Source organism: Hemitrygon akajei, chromosome 9 (assembly GCF_048418815.1).
Source record: "Hemitrygon akajei chromosome 9, sHemAka1.3, whole genome shotgun sequence".
NCBI lineage: Eukaryota > Metazoa > Chordata > Chondrichthyes > Myliobatiformes > Dasyatidae > Hemitrygon > Hemitrygon akajei.
This window is the reverse complement of record NC_133132.1, coordinates 149,634,930-149,659,055: the sequence shown is the minus strand read 5'-3', so window position 1 is coordinate 149,659,055 and position 24,126 is coordinate 149,634,930. Positions and strand designations below refer to the sequence as shown.

General features: G+C 39.8%; 1 protein-coding gene across 1 annotated transcript in view; it reads right to left on the bottom strand.

Moving 5' to 3' along the window:
- Nucleotides 1–2,266: 2,266 nt before the first annotated feature.
- The window catches only part of LOC140732686 (adhesion G protein-coupled receptor F4-like), a 74,290-nt gene continuing 52,430 nt past the window's right edge, over nt 2,267–24,126 (bottom strand). The window contains exons 12-17 of the mRNA XM_073055370.1: nt 12,814–14,190; nt 8,754–8,795; nt 8,609–8,665; nt 4,850–4,916; nt 2,563–2,617; nt 2,267–2,351 (exon numbers count right to left, since the gene is read on the bottom strand). Coding sequence (XP_072911471.1) covers nt 2,267–2,351; nt 2,563–2,617; nt 4,850–4,916; nt 8,609–8,665; nt 8,754–8,795; nt 12,814–14,190 — 1,683 coding nt within the window. The remainder of the gene's footprint in view (nt 2,352–2,562; nt 2,618–4,849; nt 4,917–8,608; nt 8,666–8,753; nt 8,796–12,813; nt 14,191–24,126) is intronic.

The window sequence follows — 24,126 nt, the reverse complement described above, 5'->3', positions numbered from 1 at the left end:
GATGACATTTTACAAAAGTTTTCTCTATTCATAACTCATAGCTGTTTAACAGGTCCCCTAACATGAAAAATTATTTTAAACAAGTGTATATTTCAATACTTAAGATATTATTAAAGGGAATTTGAAGTATAAAAGCAACAACATGCTTCCATCTGCCATAAAAATGCTTTTCACAAGTGTATTTTGAACCTTGTTAATTAACTGTAACAGTTTAAAATTGCTATAATACATCATAGAATGACATTGTGCAGATCATGATGCCAATTTGTACTAAATGTCCTCCTGCTGTACCTACTTCATATTCCTACATTCCATTCATATTCATGCGTCCATTTAAATCCAGCAAACTGCCATCTTCCACTAACACCCCAGTAACCTGTCCTATGCATAAAAAAACTTGCCCCTCATGTCAACTTTAAATTCACCCCAAACAACTAACCTTAAAATTATATCCTCTGGTGTTTGGCATTTCTACACTACTTCTGACTGTCTACCCTATCGATATCTACTTCTATCAGATCTCCCCTCAGTACTCAAGAGTATTTAAACATAATCATATTATTAAATTTATATAAATCAGCTATTAATAAAATTTAAATTTCTTTCTTCTGTGGCTTCAGTTATCAGAATTCAATGGGCTGACACAGTCATACCATAATTATTAATTTGTCATTTTCCATTAATGTAGTTCATCCATACCAAATATCTAAGCTCAACTTTTGGATGGCTTATCGGAACAGAGTCAATGGGCTGAATTACTGATCCTGCTCCTATATCTTATAGTCTTCAGCAGGTGAATGAGATTGTTCAGAAAATTCAAATTAATAAATAATTGTATTGCAGTGAAGCAGAGTGCAAGATAAAAGCAGAACTGAAATCTATTCATATGCACATGACCACTAATTTGGATCCATAATTACCTATTACTAGCACCCACAACTGATCAAGCTGCGAATAAGACATAGGACCATATGACATAGGAGCAGAATTGGGCCATTTGGCCCGTCGAGTCTGCTCTGCCATTTAGTCTTGCTGGGTTTATTTTCCCACTTAACTCCATTGCCCTTCTTCTTCCTGTAACCTTTGATGCCCTTACTAATCAGGAACCTATCAACATTTGCTGTAAATGTACCCAATCATTTGCCCTCCACAGCCATTTGTAACAATGAATTCCACAGATTCATCACTGTCCAAATAAAGACATTTCTCCTTATCTTTGATTCCCAGGATGTTCTCCTTTATATCATGCACTGAAACAAAAGCACTAAACTAAAATTTATCTGGGAATTTTTCCAAAGGGAAAGCAAAATCCATCTTGAAATGTCATGTAATAGAAAGACTCAACAGAATACAACTCAATGTTATTGTTGCACTACCCATTAATTCAAACAGCATTTAAGACCATAAGACATGGGAGCAGAATTAGGCCATTCAGCCTATCGCGTCTTCTCCGCCATTCTATCATGACTGATTTATTATTCCCCTCAACCCCATTCTCCTGCCTTCTCCCCATAACCTTTGATGCCGTAACTAATCAAGAATCTATCAACCTTCGCTTTAAATATACACAGTGACTTGGCCTTCACCACCATCTATGGCAATGAATTTCACAGATTCACCACCCTCTGACTACAGGAATTCTTCCTCATCTCTGTTCTAATGTGACATCCTTGTATTCTGAGGCTGTGCCCTCTGGTCCGAAAGTCCCCCACGAAAGGAAACATTCTCTCCATATCCACTCTATCTAGATCTATCAATATTCAATAATATGAGCAATATTCTATAATTTCAAATTAACAGCCAGGAAGTTAGGAAATTCATGTGATCTGCCATTCAATTGAATCTTGCTCTGAGTAATCCTATGCTTTTGGAAAAGTACAAAACCCAAGAAGCCATGAGAATTTCAATAGATCCATTATAGGAGATAAAGAATATACCTGAGATTGCACTGGCTGTTGGGGAGAGGTAGGGGGGAGTGACCTGTAATCAGACAAAATAAGCAGTACACAAATATAGCTATCTAAAATGAAAATAATAAACAAAAGAAACTCTGCAGATGCTTGAAATCCAAAGCAGAAGTTCTGAAGAACAGTCATGGCCTGAAATATCAACCGTTTGTTCATTTCCATGGACATTGCCTAACCTGCTGAGTTCCTTCAGCATGTTGTGTGTTTTATCTAAAGTGAAATCTGAAAATTGTCTACATAAACAAATTACCCAGTTTGAATAATCTATGTGAGTGAATAATTTAATTAATGGCAAAATCTTATGCCAATCCATACAATACAATAGATAATTGTTTTTTAATATCCACAATGTTCTTATTCTTCACATTAATATTAGCTATTGCCCTAGAATACAAAGAAAAAATTGATTATCCTTTTGATAATATTAATTACATGCCAAACATTCCCTACAGTTTTGAAACTTCTGTCATAAATCATCGGTACTTCTTAATTCACTGCTGAAATGGGCTTTGTTAAGATGGTAATAAATTTTCCTCTGCATCTGAAAAGTCAGTTTTATCTTCTGAGCTCCAGCAGTTAACTCAGAGTAGAATACCTCATGAATGTGTCCTTGCTATCTGAATGCGAGCGACCTGAAATATTGAGCTTCTCTGAAAGAGCAAGAGGAAATTATATGGTTAAAGTTAAGCAGAAATGCCATATTAATGCACATCTTTTTACTGGTTCATCTGCTGTTTTACTTCTGTACTGAATGAAACATCAGTTTTAACAACATTGTACTTCTAGTGCAATTTCTCTTCAAATGAAACACTGTGATTAGAACCTGATAGGAGAAAAGCGAGGAAAGATGAGCAAAGTTATGATCATATGAGTAATCTTCAAAAGGATGAGAGACAGAAATGCAGAGGGATTGGTAGACAGAGCTGAGAGTGTGAAACTGAGATACCCAAACGTTATCATCTAATGGGTTGAGTGAGGAGGAAGAGCAGAGAACACAGACTATAACGTAATTCTGGAGGAGGTGTCAAACACAGGAAGAATAAGGTGATATGGGCAGTATTTTTGAATTTAATTCACTGTGGAGTTCATTATGAGATACATTTGCTTTGTGGTTATGCTTTTGCTTGTCTAGAGCTCCGGGTAAAAAACCCAGAAGATCTGATTTCAAAACTAATTACAGCAGCAGGAGAATTCCAAGCAATAAATAAATTAGAATAAATGACTAACATTAGTGATGACAATAGAACATGCAGATAATTGTTAGTTCCCATTAATGGGCTTCAATAGAATAAAATTAGTTTAATCCCTCCCCTTGTGAAAATGGGGGATGTCTCCCTCTCCCCTATTAGGGAGAGAGAGAGAGAGAACCTGTGTTTTGTCGAATGCTGGATGAAATGCGATAGTCTTTGGGGTAACTGCAAGGTCTGTGTCTTTGCTATCGCTGAGCGCATGCTTGTGCTCTGTAGTGGTGCGTTTTATTTTATTGGGGGGAGCTGTTGCTTGCTACCGTTTACACGGGGGAGGGGGGAGCTGGGGGGGAGGACTTTGCGGTTCTCAGGTTTAAATGTCATTCATTCTTTGAGGCACTTCTCTGTTTTTGTGGATGTTTGCAAAGAAAAACAATTTAAGGATATATATTGTATACATTTCTTTGATATTAATTTGGACCTTTAAACCCACATCTCTAGCCCTGAGGATATTGGTCTCCACAGGTTCAGGTGTAGCCTATCCTTTTTGTACATCATACCTTCCCCAGGCGATTCCAATGATCCAGGAATCTGAAACCCTGCCCCCTCCACCAATTTTTCAGCCACATATTCATCTGCCAAATGTTCTTTTCTTACACTCGCTGGCACATGCAATGGGCAGCAATCCAGAGAATACTGGAGGTCCTGATTTTCAGCTTACTGCCTAATGCCTCATTCTCTTTTCAGGACCTCCTCCCATTTCCTACCTATGACATTGGTCTCAATATGAACCACTACTTTCAGCTGTTCAGCCCTTTAGAATGCTGTAGGCTCAACCTAAGACATCATTGACCTTGCCACCTGGGTGGCAATATCCCATCTGGGTGCTCTCTTTCACATCAACGGAATCTGCTCTCTGCTCCTCTAACGATAGAATCCCTGGCAGGGCAGAAGCTGGAATGAGTTTTAGTCTAAGTTGGGTGATTGGGAAGGGAGGATTAATCAGGCATAGAAACAGGCAGTAGTGGGAGAGAGGCAAGAGTGGAGATAGCGAATATTACTGAGGGGGTAAACACGCAATCTTACTGGCAGACAGGGCTTGTGCTATTGCAGAGGTTGGACAAACTTGGGTTGTTTTCTCTGGGGTGGTGGAAACTGAGGGGAGATCAGATGGAGGTTTATAAGATTAGCGAAGCATGGATAAAGTAGACAGACAGCATCTTCTTCTGAGAGTTGAAATGCCTCATACCAGAGAGCATGATTTAAAGTGTTTCGGGGGGTGTAATTTTAAAGGAGATGTGAGAGACCAGATTTTTTACTCGGAGTGGTGGGTGACTGGTTGGTGCTGCCTGGGGTGGTGGTAGAGGCAGATATATTAGGGACATTTAAGAGGCATTTGGATAGGCACAAGAATGTGAGGAAAATGGAGGGATATGGTCATTGTGTCGGCGTAAGGGATTAGTTTGCTTGGCTGTTTGATTATTAATTTTTTGGCACAATATTCTGTGCCAAAAGGCCTGTTCCTGTGATGTACTGTTTGTTCTGTGCTATGCTCAATCAGGTTCATGGAGCCAATTTAATCAAATCATTAAAATACTACAAACTACTCATTTACTGCTAAATGATAACTATTAAGAATGTGAAGTTACAGTAATTACTTCAAACCAACTGTGCACAGTTTTATGTTATACTTACTTCTTCTCCCAGGAAGTGCAATTCCATGCTTGGAGGTAAATCTTCCTGTGGAAGCACTGTGTTCTAACTGAAAAAGTAAAGGGATGGTGTTAATGCATGAAGCAACAGCTTCCTTCTAATTCCTCCTTCATCCATTTCTCAGTTCAGAATGTCTCTTAACACTTATCTCAGTGCAATCCTGTCACCGGGGCTCGTACACCAACTTGGCTGGTTAGCTAACTCTGCAAACAGCCATATTACTCAGAGAAGGCCACTTTTCCTAAGCAATATATGCCCAGGGTCAGTATGATTTGGGGTTTATCCAAACAGGAAGGTCATAATGTTACAATTAAAGCAATGTCAATTTGAGCAAATGCTCAAATCGTGGATCAGCCATGATTGATTGTTGGAGCAGTCTCAATGGGCCAAATGGCCTAATTCTGCTCCTATGTCTCATGGTCTAAATTCTTTGTAAATACTGCTCATTCACAGTCATCAGTAGCATAGAAAAGACAGATCATACACCAGCATAAAATTATAAATAATGTATATTTACCAATTTTCATCTGTTTCAAACAGCCCATTACAGTTAAACCAGTCTAAATGTGCACATAAATAAAACGCTGAAGAAACTCAGCAGGCCAGACAGCAACAGTCGACGTTTCTGGCTGAGGCCCTCCATCAGGACTGAACATAAAGATTGCAGCTCATTCCTGTATCAGCTCAGTGTATCACTTTACTCACTACTGAACTTGCATCACCCTTCTTGGAATCCTCCACCTCATGAGCACTCTTTGCAATCAGATCTCCCCTTTAGATGAGGTTGTCCAGGTGTCTTTCCTGGTGCTCTTCTCTGTGCACCTCCCACCAAAAGACCCCAAACCAGGCTGCCGTCCTTCAGAAAACTCTTTCCACCCCCCAGCTCTCCAAAACCCAGTCTCCCTAAAATGGGTACTGTCTAGCAGAGTGGTCATCGTGGGAGTCCCGTTGGAGTGGTCTGATTCAGAGTGGTAAGGCTTTGGCGAGAATAGGTAGAGACAAGGTAGGTAGGTAAGTTCATTTCTTATTTTTTTCTGAATTAACTCTTGTGAGGATAGGGGGTACGTCTACAGGGCCAGTGTTCTGCTCTGGGTGCCAGATGTGGGATTTTCAGGAGTCTACTAATGGCCACACCTGCATCAGGGGCATCGTGATGCAACTCCTTAGAGACTGTGTTAAAAGAACTGCAGCTGTAGCTCGATGACCTTTGGGTTGTTAGAGAAAGAGAAGAGGGGATAGACAGGAGCTACAGGGAGGTAGTCACCCCAAGGCTCCAGGAAAGAGATAAATGGGTGACTGTCAGGAGAGGGAAAGGAGAATGTCAGATAGTGGAAAGCTTCAGCCTATCTTATCACTTGCCAGCAAGTACCCTGAAACCTTGTCCTACTAATGGACTCCAACATCTTCCCAACCACAGAAGTTGTGGCAGCTGGTGTATAATTTCCTTTCTTCTGCCTCTCTCTCTTCTTAGAGTGGAGCAATATTTGCAATTTTCTAGTCCTCTAAAACCATGTGATTCTTGAAGGGTCATTATTTATGCCTCCACAATCTCGTCAGCTACCTCTTTCATTCCATTTTCATATTGTTATATATGCCCTGAAAAGCCAATGTTGATTCCACCTTTTCTTCACTATTTCTCCACAACTCAGATGAAGAATCTGAATCAGAATTGGGTTTAATGTCACTGGCATATGTTGTGAAATTTACTAACTTAGCAGCAGCAGTACAACGTAATACATTATAAATATAGCAATAGATAAATGCATTAGAATAAGTACATCTATGTATATTAAATAGTTAAATAAAGAATAGTAGTGCAAAAACAGAAATAAAAAAGTGAAGTCATGTTCATGGGTTTCATGCCCATTTAGAAATCAAATGGCAGAGGGGTAGAAGCTGTTCCTGAATTGCTGAGTGCGTGCCTTCAGATTTTTGTACCTCCTTCCTGACGGTAACATTGAGAAAGGGACATGTCGTGGGTGATGAGGTCCTTAATAATGGAGGCTGGCTTTCTGAGGGACCGCTCTTGGAAATATCTAGGATACTACAGAGGCTAGTATCCATGATGGAGCTGACTTGTTTTACAACTTTCTGTAGCTTCTTTTGATCCTGTGCAGTATTTCCACATGCCCCCACTGCCCCATATCAGACGGTGATGCAGCATGTCAGAATGCGCTCCACAGTACATCTCTAGAAGTTTTTTGAGTGTTTTAGGTGACAAACCTTATCTTAAATTCCTGATGAAATTTAGCCACTGTCTTGCCTTCTTGAAACTGGATTGATATATTGGGACCAGGTTAGATCCTCAAAGATACTGACACCCAGGAACTTGAAATTGCTCACTCTTTCCATTTTTGATTCCTCTAGGAGGATTGGTTCATGTTTCCTTGTTTTAGCCTTTGGTAGGGTTTCTTCCGATAAGATGGGGGTGTGTGAACATGCAGCAGCCACTTGGAGACCAACCAAAGCTGCTTTTTTCCTTGTTAAATGTGTTTTAATACATAGTAAGACTATTCTTGACCGCAATCACTATATACAGCTGGTCTGTCACATCAGTGAGCTGCTTATTGTTCGGAATAGCTGCCTGGGATGTTGTTGAGCCAGGCTTGTTGGACTGAGGAAGGTGTGTCGGGCCGAGGGAATTGAGTCAGGCCACCAAGCCCAGGGAGCCGAGTCGTGTCATCAGGATGCAGAGGAAGCCGGATTCTGTTCAGAAGAGCTGACCTGGGTGCAGACTATGCTGCTGCCTGCTGCTTGAAGCCTCCATAGTTGGTGCTTTCAAGTTGGCGTGAAGGCGGTGTGTAGTGAAACCATAAGTGACTGTCTTGGAATTTCTTTTGTGATCACAAGACCCTATTGGACATTGATTGCCACAGGCCTAGTTCCTTTGATAGGTGGTCAGACAGGCATTGAGGCAGCAATGTCACCACAGTTGTAGCAAGGACGAGGGTTCAATCCTCAAGCTTGCATTGCAGTGTGGTGTCCAGCTGTCAGTGCTGCCCTCCAGTGTTGGGTTGGTGGAATTCCAGGCTGTACTGCCAGGAACCATCAATTTCTGGACTTTGTCACTCATTGACTTGGACTAAAAATGTGTTTACTTATATGACTTTGTACTTCTTTTCTCTGCTCATTATTTTGATTGCATGTGTCTGTTTCTTCACCTTAACACAGAGGAATGCTATCTCATTCAGCTGTATCCACATATGGTTTGAATAACAAACGTGACATGATTTTATTTTGATTTTTGAGAAGTGTGCACATGAACTGAAATTGGACTATTCATGGAGAGATGCATTCACCATATTACACTTTGTCACACATCGTTAACATGCTCAGTGATTGTTGATGGTGAAGGTGGAGTTGGTGTGGTGGGTGGGTGGCCTTTCCTCCACAACTCTCTGCCTTAGAAACACTTATCATCTTGTCCAATTCTTGCATCCTTTTCTATCCCCATCACTCAGACTCCTGACACTGTCCTTTTTTCTTGCTGTCTACATTCTCATTTGCACAGAAAGTTTGTGCTGCCTGAGCCCTGTCCCGAGGACCATCAGGTGTCTTAATGTCTCTAATTCTCCAGTTTCCATGAGAAAACAATACCAAACTCATCTTTCTGACCTCATATTTACCCACATTTCTCTAAATCCCTAAACATACCTGTTCAGCATCTGCTCTGTGTGTGTGTGTGTGTGTGTCTCTCTCTCTCTCTCTCTCTCTCTCTCTCTGTTATTTTAACTGCCTTACCCTTGATTGGGAAGAAAATCCGGTCAATGAGGACTTCTTCAATAGAGCCTCTCGCACCTGTTTTAGCAAAAGAATAAAACATCATTTTAGGTTCGCTACAAAACAAATTGCAGGAAAACTGGTGAAGATAACAGCGGAAGCTCACCTTCTTATCCATGCATGTTCCGACAACCAAAATAAAGAAACCCTAGAAACGAAAAATAAATTTCAGAAGCTAACAAGTAGATCCGTAAAGCCTTTAAAACATTTTGTAACATTGCATTTTCGCTTTGGTGGTCCAGCTCAGGTCTATCAACCCTGACTGGCCAAAAAACAAGTTACAGAAAGAGCAATGAAGAATGCTTTTATATAGACAGAGATTGAGGACCTTCATCGCTGCCCAAAAACTCAGTGGTGTAACAGGCAGTAGGTAAGTAAGAAAGTACTGCTCTTTCACTGTCATTATGATACCTTATTTTCTACATTCTGATTTCTTTCCTTTGTACTCCCTCAATGTGTTGTGTACGGAATGATCTACATGGATGGTGAGCAGACAAGACTTTTTACTGTATCTCAGGACATGTGACAATAATTAACCAATTACCAATATAAACACGTACAAACAAGCTGGATGAACTCAGCAGGTCGGGCAGCATCCGTTGAAATGAGCGGTCAACGTTTCGGGCGGAGACCCTTCATCAGGACTGAAGAAGGATGGGGCAGGGGCCCCATAAAGAAGGTGGGGGGAGGGTGGAAAACCAATCAGAGGAAAGTTCAAGGGATGGGGGAGGGGAAGTAGGGAGGGGATAGGCAGGAGAGGTGAAGAAGGAATCTTAGGGGAAAGCACTATGGGTAGTAGAAGAAGGCAGAATCATGAGAGAAGTGATAGGCAGCTAGAAGAGGAGACAGAGTGAAAGTGGGATGGGGGAAGGGAGAGGCAGGGAATTACCAGAAGTTGGAGAATTCGATGTTCATACCAAGGGGCTGGAGACTACCCAGACGGTATATGAGGTGTTTGTGGTGAACTACATATACCTGTCTGGACACAACCCCCCTGCTGACTGCTCCTGTGGCTCCTCCCACAGACCCTGGTATAAAGGTGATTGAGGCCTGAGCCCTGCCCTCAGTCTCCAGGATGTAGTATGGTGGTCAACTACTGCTTGTTCTTTCTTCCAGTCAATAAAAGCCGATATCTCGCCTCACGTCTCAGAGTTATTGATGGTGCACCAGTGTTGCTCCTCCAACCTGAGTTTGGCCTCATCATGGCAGTAGAGGAGGCCAGGTATGGACATTCTCCCGTCTTCAACCCTCTTCCTCCTCCTGGACACCCCCACCGGGCCTTCTACCTGCACTCGATCTTTTCATCTCCAATTGTCGCTGAGACATCAACCGTCTCAACTTCACCACTCCTCTCTTATATTCCAACCTCACTCCCTCTGAATGCACTGCTCTCCACTCTCTCCGCTCTATCCTCTCCATCAAACCCGCAGACAAAGGTGGTGCCTTAGTAGTCTTAGTCTGGCGGACGGACCTCTACCTCACTGAGGTCAAACGGCAGCTCTCTAACACCTCCTCTTACTTACCCCTGGAACAGGACTCCACCAAGAAACATCAAACCATTGTCTCCCATACCATCACTGCCCTTATTAACTCCGGAGATCTTCCATCCTCAGCCCAAAAACTCATAATTCCCACACCCCGCACTGCTCGGTTTTACCTCCTCCCCAAGATTCATAAGCCTGACTCGCCTGGTAGACCCATAGTTTCGGCCTGCTCCTGCCCCACCGAACTTGTATCTGCCTATCTGGACTCCATTTTGTCACCCATAGTTCAGTCCCTCCCTACTTACATCCCATGCCCTCCATCTCTTCAATAACTTCCAGTTCCCTGGTCCTGACCACTTCATTTTCACTATGGATGTCCAATCCTTATACACTTCAATTCCCCATCAAGAAGGCCTCAAAGCCCTCCGCTACTTTCTTGACAATAGACCTCACCAGTTCCCCACCACCACCATGCTCCTCCGGCTGGTGGAACTGGTACTCACACTTAATAACTTCTCTTCTGGCTTTTCCCACTTTCTTCAGACCAAGGGTGTAGCTATGGGCACTCGCATGGGCCCCAGCTATGCCTGCCTCTTCATGTGTTACGTGGAACAGTCTATTGCACCAAATCTATACTGGTACTGCTCCCCAACTCCTCCTTCACTACATTGACGACTATATTGGTGCTGCTTCCTGAACCCATGCTGAGCTCGTCAATTTCATCGACTTTGCCTCTAAATTCCACCCAGCCCTCAAATTCACTTGGTCCATCTCGGAAACTTCTCCCCCCTTTCTCGATCTCTGGAGATAGACTGTCCACTGACATCTTCTATAAACCCACTGACTCCCATAACTACCTTGATTATACCTCTTCACACCCTGCCAAATGTAAAAATGCTATTCCCTATTCCCAGTTCCTCCGTCTCCGCCGATCTGTTCCCAGGATGAGGCTTTCCATTCCAGGACATCCCAAATTGCTTCTTTCTTTAAGAATTGTGGTTTCCTTTCTGCCGTCATCAACGATGCCCTTACCCGCATCTCCTCCACTTCCCGCACTTCAGCCCTCACCCCGTCACCACAACAGGGAGCGTTTTCCCCTTGTCCTCACCTACCACCCCACCAGCCTCCGGATCCAGCATATTATCCTCCTCAACTTCCGCCACCTTCAACAGGACCCCACCACTACGAACATCTTTCCCTCTCTACCCCTCTCTGCTTTTCACAGTGATCGTTCCCTCCGCGACTGCCTGGTCCACACGTCCCTCCTCACAGATCTCCCACCCGGTGCTTATCCCTGCAAGCAAGCGCAAGTGTTACATCTGTGCCTACACATCCTCTCTTACCACCATTCAGGGCCCCAAACAGTCCTTCCAGGGGAGGCAACACTTCACTTGTGAGTCTGTTGGTGTAATATATTGCATTCGGTGCTCCTGGTGCGGCCTCCTCTACATCGGCGAGACCCGACGCTGATTGGGGGACCGCTTCATCGAGCACCTCCGCTCCGTCTACAACAACAGACAGGATCTCCCGTTTACCACCCACTTCAACTCTGCTTCACTTTCCCATTCAGATATGTCCACACATGGCCTCCTCTACTGCCATGATGAGGCCAAACTCAGGTTGGAGGAGCAACACCTCATATACCGTCTGGGTAGTCTCCAACCCCTTGGTATGAACATCAAATTCTCCAACTTCTGATAATTCCCTCCCTCTCTCTTTCCCCATCCCACTTTCACTCTGTCTCCTCTTCTAGCTGCCTATCACCTCTCTCATGATTCTGCCGCCTTCTACTACCCATAGTGCTTTCCTCTTCGATTCCTTCTTCACCTGTCCTGCCTATCCCCTCCCTGCCTCCCCTCCTCCACCCCTTGATCTTTCCTCTGACTGGTTTTCCACCTGGCACCTTCCACCCTCCCCCCACCTTCTTTATGGGGCCCCTGCCCCATTCTTCTTCAGTCCTGACAAAGGGTCTTGGCGTGTACTTTGTGTTTGCCAATATAAACAAAAAGATTTCCTCCCCAGAGGACAGCAGTGAATCAGTTTTTTTTTACTATAACCCAGTGTTTATGGTATGAGCTTATTCCTCAGATTCACTATTACTGAATTTAAATTTTCCAGCTGCCATTTTTGGATTGAAATTTGTGTCATTTATTTAACCCTGAAGTACCTCTGTGGTTTGATTAACTATTATCTATTGTTCTTTGTCTTCACTACAATTGTGGTCATCCCTTAAAAGTATGGCAGTGCTCCCCCATGATGCATGTTGGGATGTGCTGGCAGTGTTGAAATTGCAATTCAGAGAAGCGCCCCATGGAGTAGTGACATGGAAATCAAGAAAACTGCAGATGCTGGAAATCTGAAATAAAAGAACAAAGTGCTGCTAACACTCAGATCAAGCAACTTCAGTAATATTCTATTTCACTGTCATGGCGAATGGGCTCTCAAAAAACAAAATTTTCCATGATCCCTACTCTGCAGAACTCATCCATGTGTTGGACTTTAGTTACTGTCACATAGAAAATGTTGTGCAGACTTTTATGAAATCTTTTATGACTTTTATGAATATTGAACTGAACCACTAGAAGATATTTAGTTGCTCTTGATTGCTTTACATAAAATCTAGTACATAATTATAACTATGCCGTTATACATCAAATGTCATAATCCTTTTTTAATACATACCTGAAATGCATTGAGAATTGTAAATATATATTGGAAAGCAATATGGGGGTTCTGTTGAAAGGTTGGTATTCCAAATGCCCACGTGAGTCCAAGGATTGGGGTTAGCACTGCAATACTCCTCACAATCGGTTTTATTGTATCCTTCTCCTCATTATGGCCCCTGGGCCTGTCTCCAATTGTTGGTCGTAGGAGCTTGAATATGACCACAACTAGAACAATAACGTTGCTTGCGACAATAGACAAAGCCGGTATAATGAAAGCAAGTATTGGGTATTTTTCCCTCCAACTGAGCCAACAGGCATCTTTTCTTATGTAACTGTCCTGTGGATAGGTAACTCCGATTGTAATGGCTGAAATTATTATTGGACACAGATAGCCGATGCCAAATGAGATTCCCATCAAAACAGATTTGCTGATATTGTGGAGTAAGAAAACCAGGTGGTAGACAAGTAGAAGGCCAAGGACGAACATCCAAAAGAATAAGGCGAGGTAGAAAACATGAATGAAAAAGGTTGCAGCCGCACAAGCTCCTGTATCTTGTTTTACAGTGTCTGCCACGATAAACCATACATCTGCTATCAGCAAGTTGATAGCAATGTTCAGAATTGCCACGTGGCGAATATTTGATGCTTTACTCTTGGTCACGTGCTTCCATACCACTGCTTCTATAATGATGGTTATTATTAAGCTTGCTAGAGAAACGGCAACTCCAATTCGGGTTATAAAATTCAAAATACTGTTCTCCTCTGTCTTAGCAGACATTAAAATGCAAAAGGATGTTAAATGCTCACAATTACAAATGACGTTTTCTCCATCAAGATCCGGCGTACAGCCATCATTATTCCATGTACCATTAAGAGTAAAATCCCAAAATGCACATTGGGCAGAGTTAAAATCAAGTGTAGGGTTTCTCGTTGAGAAGTTCATCTTAGTTTTAATTGGTTTCTTATCACTTAATGTTATTGTCACAACAAGACCATTAATTGAGAAATCTCCTTCGAAGTTTGCATTGCTGGGTAAAATATCAATCCATGTTGGATATCCAATTGTCACAACTACATTGTCTACCATCTTTTCAAGTTCATCAGTAGGAATGAATATATTAGTAGATAAATTGGTGTAGCCTTTAGTGCTAAGATTATCGAAGGTTACATTAAAGGGGCTTTTTGTTTCACGGCTGTTAATTTTAGTAGCTCTGAGCTGTAGATTCTCCTTTCCAAAATCTAAAGTGTTATTCGTCAGGTTGAGACGACTACTAAATGTCTCCGCTGACTGTAATAATTTAGAACTGATAGTTTCATTTCTCGTGCTGGAGAGAATACTCCAGGCTTTTATTGATTTATTAGAAATCACAGAGTTTACAGTTTCCAAGAAATTCTGAAAAACACAAAACAATGCATTATTAATCAATCAAATGTAATTCTCAGCAATTCACATAATTTCGAAATAGAAAAAGGACAAAAAAAAGACTTGAACATGCAAAGCATTCAAGAAATGACTAAAATAGGTTGACTTCACTCAGCCCCCAGCAACATCCAACCAACCACAAAATATCTTTAGAGATACTGAACCAGAAAAAGCCAGGGCTAATAAAGCTAAAAGAAAATTATGGTAAAATTTCTTCCCCCACATCCTTGGATAATTGTAACACACGGATACTGGAAATGGGATGTTATGTTGAAGTTGTATAGCACATTGGTGAGGCCTAATTTGTAGTATTATGGAGAGTTTTGGTAACCTACCTGCAGGAAAGATGTAAGTAAGGTTGAATGAGTACAGAGAAAATCTATAGTGATGTTGCTGGATCTGAAGGACCTGAGTTATAAGTAAAATTTCAATAGATTTGAACTTTTTTCCTTAGGACGTAAAAGATTAAAAGGAGATTTGATAGAAGTATACAGAATGATGAGGGGAATAGATAGGGTAAATGCAAGCAGGTTTTTCCCACTGAGGTAGAGTGGAACTACAACCAGAGGTCAAGGGTTAAGTGTAAATGATGAAAAGTTTAAGAGGAACGTGAATGGAAACTTCTTCACTCAGAGGGTCATGAGAGTACGGAACAAGCTCCAGTTCAGGTGGTGAATACGCGCTCAATTTCACCATTTAATAGAAATTTGGATAGGTACATAAGAACATAAGAAATAAGAGCAGGAGTAGGCCATCTGGCCCATCGATCTGCTCCGCTAATCAATAAGATCATGGCTGATCTGATTATGGACTCATCTCCTCCTACTTGCCTTTTCCCCATAACCCTTAATTCTCCTACTGTGTAAAAATCTATCTGCTGCGTCACTGGGCAGATAATTCCACAGATTCACCGCTCTTTGGGAAAAGCAATTCCTCCTCATCTCCATCCTAAATCCACTCCCCTGATTCTTGAGGCTATGTCCCCTAGTTCTAGTCTCACCTGCAGGTGGAAACAACTTCCCTGCCTCTATCTTATCTATCCTTTTCATAATCTTATATGTTTCTATAAGATCTCCTCTCATCCTTCTGAGTTCTAGCAAGTACAGTCCCAGTCGACTCAATCTCTCCTTATTGTCTAACCCCTGCATCTCTGGAATCAACCTGGTGAACCTCCTCTGCACCACCTCCAAAGCCAGTATATCCTGCTTGAAGTAAGGAGACCAGAACTGCATGCGATACTCCAGATGCGGCCTCACCAGTTCCCTGTACAGTTGCAACATAACCTCCCTGCTCTTAAATTCAATCCCTCTAGCAGTGAAGGCCAACATTCCATTTGCATGGATAGGTACATGGAGGCCTATGGTCCGGGTGCAGGTCAATGGGAGCAGGCAGTTTAAATGGTTCAGCACAGGGCTGATGGGCTGAAGAGCCTGCTTCTGTACTGTGCTTTTCTATGACCCTATGACTTTAAGTTTATAAGTGATATGAGCAGAATTAAGCCATTTGGCACAACAGGTCTGCTCCACTCCATGGCTGATTTATTATCCTCCTCAACACTATTCTACTGCCTTCTTTGCTTTAACCTTTGACACTGATACTAATCAAGAACTTATCAATCTCTGCTTTAAATATACCCAATGCCTTAGCCTCCATGGTCATCCGTGGCAAATCCACTCCAGAAAATGTGTACTGGAAGCACCCACTTTTTTACAATATAATTTTTGCCTCTGTCAAGAATTTTTGCACTTTCTCTTTGAAGGTTTGCAGAGGGACAACCCAAGCCAGCAAAACATTTCAGCTGCTCTGCAAAAAGAGCAGTTTCCTCCTCTTCCTTCTGGAAAGGCCAATTGACTGTCCTGAACCTGTAAATTGTTCTGTGTTATGAGTTACTCTTTTTTTTCCAAATGTTAACCATATTTTTGTACCTTTAACCATTTAAAGGGACGAAAATTATGCAATGTGTCCCAAAAATCTATTCAGAACTTATATTTCTTGACAAGTACTTAATGGTACTATAAATATCATTCAATATCCTGTTTATTCTGCCAGTGGTTCTCTGGATTACTCATGGAAGTGAAGTGACCTGTGCACATAGTTCATCTAATTTGAAAGCTGCATTCTCTGCTAGGACCATCAAGGTCTATTGTTTTTAAGCAATATGACTTTTAACCTATTCTCCCATCACAGTGAACACTTCAAGTAAAGAAATTTCAAAATTGTTAACAAATGTACTCACCATGATGATAAACATCACTTTCAAGGCCATTCACAAACACAAATGTAACTCTAGTATCTAACTCCATTGCCGAAGGAACAGAGCTGGTAATTTATGCCTCGACTCCTCCTCCCACTCACGGACATGTAAGACACAGCCGCTTTCTGTCTGCCTTTAATCTCTCCCTTTTCCGACTTAAACTTTGAAATTTCAACTTTACTCAGTTGGATCTGTAGAGCAACAGTTATAATTATGGCTACTTTAAAGGGCACCAGGCGAAATCCGGACCCAGCTAATGGAAAGTTTAAAAAGGCTGACGAGTTCTCGGAAGAACCCTCTTGGGTGAAGAGACTAGAGTCTCAGATCAGCTATCGGCACTGAAGTAACTCAACTAAAAGAGAAATTTGAGAAAAAATTGACTCTTTGAGCCTCGATCTTAAAGAAGTTAGTCGAAATGCGGCTGACCTTTCTTCTCGTTTGGAAAAGGCTCAACAACAATTTGTGGATCTGGAAGCTCGGTCACGTTGGAATAATATTCGAATTGTTGGATTAAAAGAGAAATCAGAATCTGCCGACACACTGGATTATTTTGCTAAAATGTTTCAGTCTTTATTTCCGGAGGTTTGTTCGCAACTGCCGGAGATTGAAGTGGCTCACAGAACCGGTGCTTTAAAACTTTTGGATGAAGGTAAAAGCAGGCATATTGTTGTGCGTTTTCTCCGTTTTAGAAACAAAGACATTATTAAGCTTGCAAGAAAACAAAGGTTGTTTCATTTTCAAGGTTCGGAGATTCGCTTTTCTGAAGGTTTTCCACGCAAAATTGTTAAGCGTGCTGCATTCACTTCAATTATGAGATTAGCGTATCGAAAAAGCTATTTCCATCGTTACAATACCCTGCCAAATTAAGGCTAAAGATAGATTGGATAATTTAAAGATGGCGATTGTTTTTCTTTTGTGCAAATATTTCAAGAATTGTTTTGGATGTGTTTTTCTTCCCTTATCTAATATTATGAAGGTTACTTTCAAAATTGAAGGTCGTTTAGTTCTACAAAAAAAACTGTTCCTTCCAATTTAATTATATTGAGATTCATGTTGTCTGTAATGAGTTTTATGTTCGTTAGAGGGAGACAGAGATTACATTTTTCATTTTTTATTATTATTTAGGTAGGTGGAGTTTATTACCGCTTTCCTTTTCTTGGGGATTGCGTCGATTGATATTGACTTATTTCTGGGCTTTTTAGTTTGGGTACGTTTTTTTTTTCTCTTTTTATCCCCATTATGGAATCCCGGAGCATACGCAAATTATTATTATTGTTGTTCATCGCCGTCATTTTCGATTATCTTATCCTGTCATGCGTCTAACTACTCTTTTTAGATTCAAAGTCTCATGATGATATCTAAACAGTTAAATGTTTTAAGCTGGAATGTCCGTGGTTGGAATCATCCTATTAAGTGTAAGAAAACATATAAAATTATTAACTGATTCCGACCTGATATAATCTTTGCTCAAGAGATGCATATCAGGTTATGTGATAAGAAACGATTTTTTAAATCTTGGAGGAGTTCTCAGTTTCATGCAAACTATCAGAATAAAATTAGAGGTGTTTCTATTTTTATTGATTCTAATATCCTTTTTAATCAGGAGGACATTATAACCGATATTAATGGTAGATTTTTGATTGTTAAAGGATTAATTTATAATAGGAAAACAGTTTTGGTTAATATTTATGGACCAAATGTAGATGATCCCTCTTTTTTTAAAGCTGTCTTTGCTCTGTTACCTGATTTAAATGAATATATGTTATTAATGGGTGGTGATTTTAATACTTGTTTAAATTCTTTAATGGATAAGTCATCACCCAAACATCAACTCCCTAATCGTTCTGCATCACTTATTAATTCCTTCTTAATTGATTATGGTCTAATTGATGTATGGAGGCATATGCATCCTAGCAATAGAGAATACTCTTTTTACTCACATGTTCATAATGTATATTTGAGAATCGACTATTTTATAGTTGACCCTCGACTTCTGTTTAATGTTCAGAAATGTGAGTATGATGCAATTGCTATCTCTGATCATGCTCCTTTAAATCTAATATTTGAACTGAAAGATGTTGCTTCAACCTGCCCATTTTGGCATTTTCCAGAACACTTGTCACAAAGTTCAGAATTTGTTGAGTTTATTGAAACTCAGATAAAAGAGTTTTTTTCTCTTTAATAATACAGGAAACATCTCAAAGTTAGTAATTTGGGATACATTAAAAGCCTATTTACGTGGTCAGATTATTTTGTATATAGCTAAACTGAAGAAACAAACAAGAATAGAATTAGATAAAATCTCTAAACAAATTAAAGAATTAGATAGCATTAATGCAATCTCTCCAAATGTTGTTTCATTTAAAAGAAGAGCAGAATTACAATCACAATATAAATTATTATTAACATATCCTATTGAAGGATATTTGCTTAATTTGAAAAGTCAATTTTATATTTTTGGGGGTAAAAATAATAAGCTCTTAGCCTCCCAATTAAGAGCAGCTAGAGCTAAAAGGCAAAGTTTAAAAATTCATAAAAATAATGGAGATCTAGCAAGTAACCATGAAGACATTAATAATATTTTTCAAGATTTTTATTCTGATCTTTATAAATCTCAATTTCCTGCAGATTCCTCCAAAATGAAGGCTTTTTTACATAAGATTAAATTTCCTCAAATTTCTGCTGAAGATCAACAGATGTTTGATGCTCCAATTACTGAACATGAAATTCAGAAAGCTATTTTATTAATGCAATCAGATAAAGCTCCTGAACTCGATGGTTATTCGGTAGGATTTTACAAAATTTTGAAAGATTACTTGCTTCGTATCTTTTGGAAATATTTCATGAATCCTTTGAGAAGGGTGGTTTACCTTCTTCCTTTTATGAAGCATCTATTTCCTTCATCTTTAAGAAAGATAAAGATCCTACTGAATGTTCATCATATAGACCTATTTCACTATTAAATGTGGATGCAAAAATTCTCTCTAAGGTAATGGCTAACCGCTTGGAAAATATTTTAACCAAAATCATCTCTATGGATCAAACGGGCTGTATTAAAGGCCGTTACTCTTTCTCTAATGTTCGGAGATTGATGAATATTATATATTCACCAATATCTAAGCAACCTCAATGTGTTATCTCTTTACGCAGAAAAGGCATTTGATAGAGTTGAGTGGCCATATTTGTTTAAAGTATTAGAAAAATTTGGTTTTGGTAATAATTTTAATAGGTGTATGCAAATGATTTATAAGAATCCTATTGCCACAGTTATTACTAATAATTTCAGGTCCCCTTTTTTACATTATCTCGTGGTACTAGACAGGGATGTCCATTAAGCCCTTTATTATTTAATCTTGTATTGGGGCCTTTGGCTACAACACTATGTGAAGCTAAAAATATTCATGGTATCTCTATGAATGGAACCATGCATAAGATTTCTCTTTATGCAGATAATCTTTTGGTGTTTATTTTGAATCCTGAGGAATCAATTCCTAATCTTTTGGAAACACTAAAATACTTTGGTAAATTTTCAGGGTGTAAACTTAACTTGAATAAAAGTGAATTGTTCCCATGTTCCCCTGTTTTTATATATAATGATATTCTTTTTAGAATTCGTAATACTTTAAAATATTTAGGTATTATAATTACTAAAAAATATAAAGATCTTTATAAAGCTAATATTGTTCCTTTAATGGACTCCATGAAACAATTATTTTCTAGATGAAATCCATTTACTCTCTTTTTAATAGGCCGTATCCATGCTGCGAACATGATGATTTTACCTAGATTTTTATATATTTTCCAAAATATACCAATCTTTTTAACTAAAATTTTTTTTTGATCAAACTGACTCTCTTATTTCTTCCTTTATTTGGAACAATAAAAGACCAAGAATTATTAAGTATCATTTACAAAAATCTAAAAAAGGAGAGTGGACTTGCACTTCCTAATTTAAGACTATTATTGGGCTGTTAATATCAAACAATTATGTTTTTGGCTATATTGACTTGACAAGAGCCAAAGTCCACTATGGGTTGATTTGGAACTACAAGTTGTTAAACAATTTCATTTAACTTAAATATTAGGAGCTCCATTACCTCTACAACTCTCTAAAATTCCAAATTTAAATCTTTACAGTCCTTACAGATTTGGTTTCAGTCTCGCAATATTTTTAATTTTAAACAATTTAAGTTGTCTAGTTTTCTATATCGAAACTTTTTATTTAAACCTTCAATAACCGATCCCATTTTTCTCCTATGGAAAAATAAAGGGATCCATTCTTTTAGATTTATTTTGTGATGGTCGATTGATGACTTTTGAAGAGTTAATTAATAAATATTCTCTCGCTCAAAAACATTTTCTTCATATCTTCAGGTTAGACATTTTTTTACAACAATATTTATCTAAGTTTCCATATTTACAAGAATCTAATTTGTTGGATACCATTTTGAAGTTGAATCCTTTAGTGAAACGTTCTATTAGTAGAATTTATAATTTTGTTACAAAAAGAGAACCTCTCACTGAAGATTAAACAAGATTGGGAGAGAGAACTTAATATGACCTTTGTTAATGAAGATTGGTTGCGAGTTTTGAAAAACGTAAATTCTATATGTATCAATCACTGTTTAATTTAGTTTAAAATTGTTCATCGTTGTTATTTAACAAAGGAGAGACTATCTAAAATATTCCCTAGTATAGATAACCACTGTGATAGGTGTAAAACTGAAGTAGCTATTTTGTCACATATGTTCTGATCATGTTCTTTATAAAAACCATTTTGGAAATCTTTATTTTCTACAATTTCTAAAGCTCTTTAACTTACAACCTAACAGATTGACTGTCCTATTTGGAATATTTCCACATCATATTCGGGGTATTTCATCTTCAGATCAACATGTAATTGCATTTGTTACATTATTGGCAAGAAGGGCTATTTTATTAAAATGGAAAGATACTTCTGTCCCTACATTAATTGAATGGTTTTCTCAAGTAGTTATGTCTCAGTTTGGAAAAAATTAGTAGAACTTTTGATCCCTGATTCGACTGTGAGAGAAGATGGGGATCTTTTGCCAAATATTATCATTTAATTTGAATTATTTTATATGGTTTCCTTCCAATTTTATTTTATATAAATATGAATTGGCGGTTGATGATTCTTTTGTATATCTAGAGGATGGCAAGACGTATTGCTCCAGGGGTTGATTCCTAATGGGTTTTTTTTGTAGTTAGTGGGTTTTCTTTTTCTTAGTTAGATGGGGCTCTTTTTTTCCTTACATATAATTTTTTTCCATTTTTATATATTATGATCAGTTTTTATTTCCTTCAGCCTTATTAATTGTATATATATAAAATTGTTGAAGTTTTGTATCCACTTTATAGCTGTAGAAGATTATGTACCAATAAAAAGATTCTAAAAATGAAAAAAATTATGCCTCGCTGATTATTGACCAAAGAAATGGATCTAATTCTTAATACAAGGCATCAAATTCCCACTGTTGTAAGATAGCCACTGCAGGCAGCACCCCATGACTGAAGGAAACAACTGCATCATTGGAATGATTAGTCTTGCAGAACTGATTGAGGAGCACAGGGCAGGAGGCCATATGCAAAGAGCCTGTTTCCACCATCTTCAAAATCACCACATCCTATCTGCATAAGAGCATATAAAAATAGGAATGGGGCTGTCTACCTGGTCTCTGAAATTTGCCCTTCCATTCAATAAGAATAAGGCTTTACTGCTCCAGGCTTCATCTCCTTTTTATGCCAGTTCCCCTAGCCTTCAATTCCCTGATTTTTCAAAAGATTATCTATTTCCAACTTCCTCCAATGGTCTTATGGTCCAGTCTCACAATACTCTGGGGTAGAAAATTCGATATCCATCACACTGAAAATTTTCAGCTATTTATGAGACCATAAATCTGTCATCACTGAAATATGTGAAATGCTGAATAAGTATCATTAACCACACACCCAGCTAGTGGCACAGTGGCAACAGTGCTGGACTCCGGAGTGAAGGCTCCCGAGTTCAAATCGAAGTCGGGCCACCCCCAAGCATGCTTTCCATCCATGCTGGGTTGAGTGTTGAGCTGGCCACTTGGCCCCATAAACAATACAAGGGTTGAGTCAGGAACATTCATATCGGGACCCGGTTAATCCGAAAGGAGACCAATCCTGACACCACGCGCCAGACAAGAATGGCTGACTGGTGCAATAGGCTAAAAACAAATTAACTACACTCAGCTTCATAAAGCCCAGGGTCATGTGGATTCACAAATTCCCCACCACACCTTCTCTAAATCTCTGCTTTGTCTTGCAATCTGCTGCTCGTGACTGCATCAGGCACTGTGCTCACACAGAGAGATAATTTCACCCACTTCCATTTCAGTGAAGAGCAGGTGGGACCTTGTGCAGTGAGATACTGAACAACAAACAGAATATGCTGGAAGAACTCAGCAAGTCAGGCAGCATCAATGGAAGGGAATTGTCAATGGTTCAGTCCTGATGAAGGGTCTCAGTCCAGAACACTGAATGTATATTCCCCTCTGTAGATGCCACCTTATTTGCTAAGTTCCTCTGTCATTTTGCATGTGTAGATCCAGATTTCCAGCCTCTGCAGAATTGCTTGTGCAGTGACATATTGTTGGTTTCTCGCAAATGTAGTAGAATTTACCAGGACCTGGTACAGAGAAGACATGAGGCCTGCATAGATCAGTCAGGCATCACTGAATACTGTACACTCGTGTCCCAATAAAGGCATAAAAATCCAGATCATTTACTGACATACAAAGCTTTCCACTTCCAAATGTGCAGGTGGTTGTGTATTATTGTCTGTTTGTCCTGACGATAAATGCTATATAAATGCTATATTCCCTGGCAGTGCAATAATCTCTTCATGCCTCAGAAAGATGGAAAAACTAGATATTTTCTATGATCAGCACTGCTCAGAGAAATTCTGTGTGTGTGTGTGTGAGAGAGAGAGAGAGAGAGAGAACCATCTACGACCCAATAAATCAATGCATTACTCCCCTGAAAACAGCAGATGGTCAAACACTTCTGAAGAATCAGAATACCATTCTGCTGAGGTGGGCTGAGCATTTTAACACCCTGCTTAATCAGGATTCTGATGCAGACCCCACCATCCTGGATGAACTGCCTGAACTTCCTCCTACCCATGACCTCAGTCTACCACCAGCCTTCCAGGAGGTTCTATCAGCTGTCCATTCCCTTAAGAACAATAAGTCCCCTGGCACTGACAATATCCCTGCCGAGTTACTGAAGAATGGAGGGTACCTGTGTATGCGCACCTTCTACCAGTACATCACCAAGGCCTGGACTGACAAGAACATCCCATAGCAATGGAGAAATGAAAACATTGTTGTAATTTATAAGAACAAGGGTGAAAAGGCCATCTGCGGCAATAGTAGGGGCATATCACTCCTTTCTGTTGCCGGAAAGGTCCTGACTAAGGTGATGCTTCAGAGGCTCATCAGCAACATCACTGAGTCAATGCTGCCTGAATCGCAGTATGGATTTAGGAAGAACAGGAGCACAATTGACATGATCTTCACAGCCCGACAGCTTCAGGAAAAGTACCGGGAGCAACATGAAGACCTGTTTATAGCCTTTGTTGACCACTCCAAAGTATTCGACAT